The 2,500-nt window shown below is 44.8% G+C and overlaps 1 protein-coding gene across 1 annotated transcript in view; it reads left to right on the forward strand.

Moving 5' to 3' along the window:
* Window positions 1–2,500, forward strand: part of LOC125040734 (hemicentin-1-like) — a 75,484-nt gene that overhangs the window by 30,485 nt on the left and 42,499 nt on the right. Inside the window, exon 5 of the mRNA XM_047635438.1 lies at window positions 1,903–2,059. Coding sequence (XP_047491394.1) covers window positions 1,903–2,059 — 157 coding nt within the window. The remainder of the gene's footprint in view (window positions 1–1,902; window positions 2,060–2,500) is intronic.

Consider the following 2,500-nt stretch of genomic DNA (forward strand, 5'->3'; position numbering starts at 1 on the left):
AAGGAGGAGAAGGAGGAATAGGAGGAGGAGAAGGAGAAGGAGGAGGAGGAGGAGGGGGAGGTAGAGGAGAAAGAGGAGCAGGAGGAGGGGAAGGAGGAGGAAAAGCAATAGTAGGGGCAGGCTAAATAGGAGGAGGAGGAGGAGGACGAGGAAGGCAACCTGACCATTAACCTCTAGGAAAGAAAATGGCCTCATTGTCAGTTGAAACGTGACCTCTCCATCTTCCTGGCGAGGTGCTGTCTTTCAGTTCCCCTGTCGTCTTCCTCCTCCTCCTCCCTCTCCCCCTCCTCTTTCCCCCCCTCCCTTACTCCTTCCCCCCCCCCCCCCTTACTTTTTCCTACCTGCTCCCTCCAACCCCATCGTTGTCTTCTTCCCCCCCTCTTTCCCCTTGTCCTCTTCCTCTCCCTCTCCTCCTTATGACCTTCCCATCTCCCTATTTAGAGCTCTGTATTTTTTTTTTTTTTCAATCCGTGTTATAGATATTTAAGTAAAACAAACACACGTCCTTCTAGGAATGTGTATGAATATATATGTGTACACACACACACAAACACACACATATATACATATAGATAGAGAGATAGATATATAGACTGATAGATAGATTGATAGATAGAGAGATGGACAGACAGACAGTTAGATAGATAGATAGAGAGATAGACAGGCAAACACACCCACACATAGATAAGTATGCAGTCATGCTGTTTGTTACTTTGCGAAATATTCCTAAATTTGTTTGTGTGTTTGTGGTTGTGGGTGTGTGTATCTCCATTAGCATTGTGCCATTTTTCATCGCAGCCATAACTCTGATTGTTTTTCTCTTTTATAATACACCCGTTCCTAAAACTATGGTAAAAGCTTCTCTATGCATATATCTCCCTTTAACTTTTTAAATCTTTAAGCCTCACGCAGCCTTCATATCTCACTATCTCTACCTACCATGCGTCTCTCTCTATCCCCCTCTCTTTCTTTCTTCATTATTTTTTTCTTTCTGTTTTTCATTTTCATTCTCTTTCTCTTCTCTCTCTCTCTCTCTCTCTCTCTCTCTCTCTCTCTCTCTCTCTCTCTCTCTCTCTCTCTCTCTCTCTCTCTCTCTCTCTCTCTCTCTCTCTCTCTCTCTCTCTCTCTCTCTCTCTCTCTCTCTCTCTCTCTCTCTCTCTCTCTCTCTCTCTCTCTCTCTCTCTCTCTCTCCCTCACTCTGTTTCACTCCTTTTCTATCTCTCTATGTATGTATGTTTGTATATGTATTTTTCTCTCTACTCTGTTTATCACTCACTGTCTATTTATCTATTTTTTTGTCCACTCATCAGTCTATCTGCGTCTATCTACATTTATTTATACTTCCTTCTTCCTATCTATATTTCCATCTATCTATGTATCTATATATTTATATCTTGTTATATATGTCTCTTTCCCCCGTTCTCCCTAATTCTAACTCCCTCCTTTCCATCCCTCCCTCCCTTTCAATCACCCTTCCCTTTCTCCCCCCCTCCCTTGTCTTCCCTTCCTTCCCACGTTTTTTTTCCCTTCCCTACTTCCCTCCCTCCCCTACCTCCTTCCCTCAGTGCTTCCTTCCCTCCCTCCCTCTCTCCTTCCCTCCCTCCCTCCCTCCCTCCCTCCCTCCCTCCCTTTCCCCTTTCCCTACCCCCCATTCTCTCCTTTCTTCCCTTTCCCCTTTCCCTCCTTCCCTTCCTCCTCCCCTTCCCTACCTCCTTCCCTTCCCTACCTCCTTCCCTCCCTCCTTCCCTTCCCCTCCCTCCCTCCTTCTCACCCTTTCTCCCATCCTTCCTTCCCTCCCTTCCTCCCTCCCTTCCCCCCTCCCAGAATTCATTCGACCAACCTTGATCTCTCATAATGGGAAAACGGTGACCTGACTTACCCTGTGTTGCATCTCCTTTGCAGGGTCGACCTTTAAGGCGACTCGACTGGGCTGCGCAGGTGAGCAATACGACCTTACGGCTGTCCAACGTCACGGCTGATATGCGTGGTCTCTATACATGCGTGGCCAGCAATGTGGAAGGAGACGGACAGAGCAACGCCGTTAACCTCAATGTAGAATGTGAGTATGCGGTTGCGTGCTTTTGTAGTGTGTAGTGGTGTAAGTATGTAGCATGTACTAGTGTGACTGTGTAGTTTGTAGTGATGTAAGTATGTAGCATGTACTAATGTGGATGTGTAGTGTGTAGGGGTGTAAGTATGTAGTATGTACTAGTGTGAATGTGTAGCGTGTAGTGGTTGTGAATAATCGGTGTAAATATGGAGTATTGATGTGTAGTATGTAGTTGTGTGAATATGTAGTATGTAGTTTTGTGAGTATGTAGTGGGGATGTTTAGTATGAATATGTGATATGTAGTAGCGTGAATATGTAGTCTGAATATGTGATATGTAGTAGCGTGAATATGTAGTCTGAATATGTGATATGTAGTAGCGTGAATATGTAGTCTGAATATGTAGAATATTTTAGTTTGAATATGTAGTATAAATAGGCAGTGGTGACAA

The sequence above is a fragment of the Penaeus chinensis genome, chromosome 3 (genome assembly GCF_019202785.1).
Source record: "Penaeus chinensis breed Huanghai No. 1 chromosome 3, ASM1920278v2, whole genome shotgun sequence".
NCBI classification, from domain to species: domain Eukaryota; kingdom Metazoa; phylum Arthropoda; class Malacostraca; order Decapoda; family Penaeidae; genus Penaeus; species Penaeus chinensis.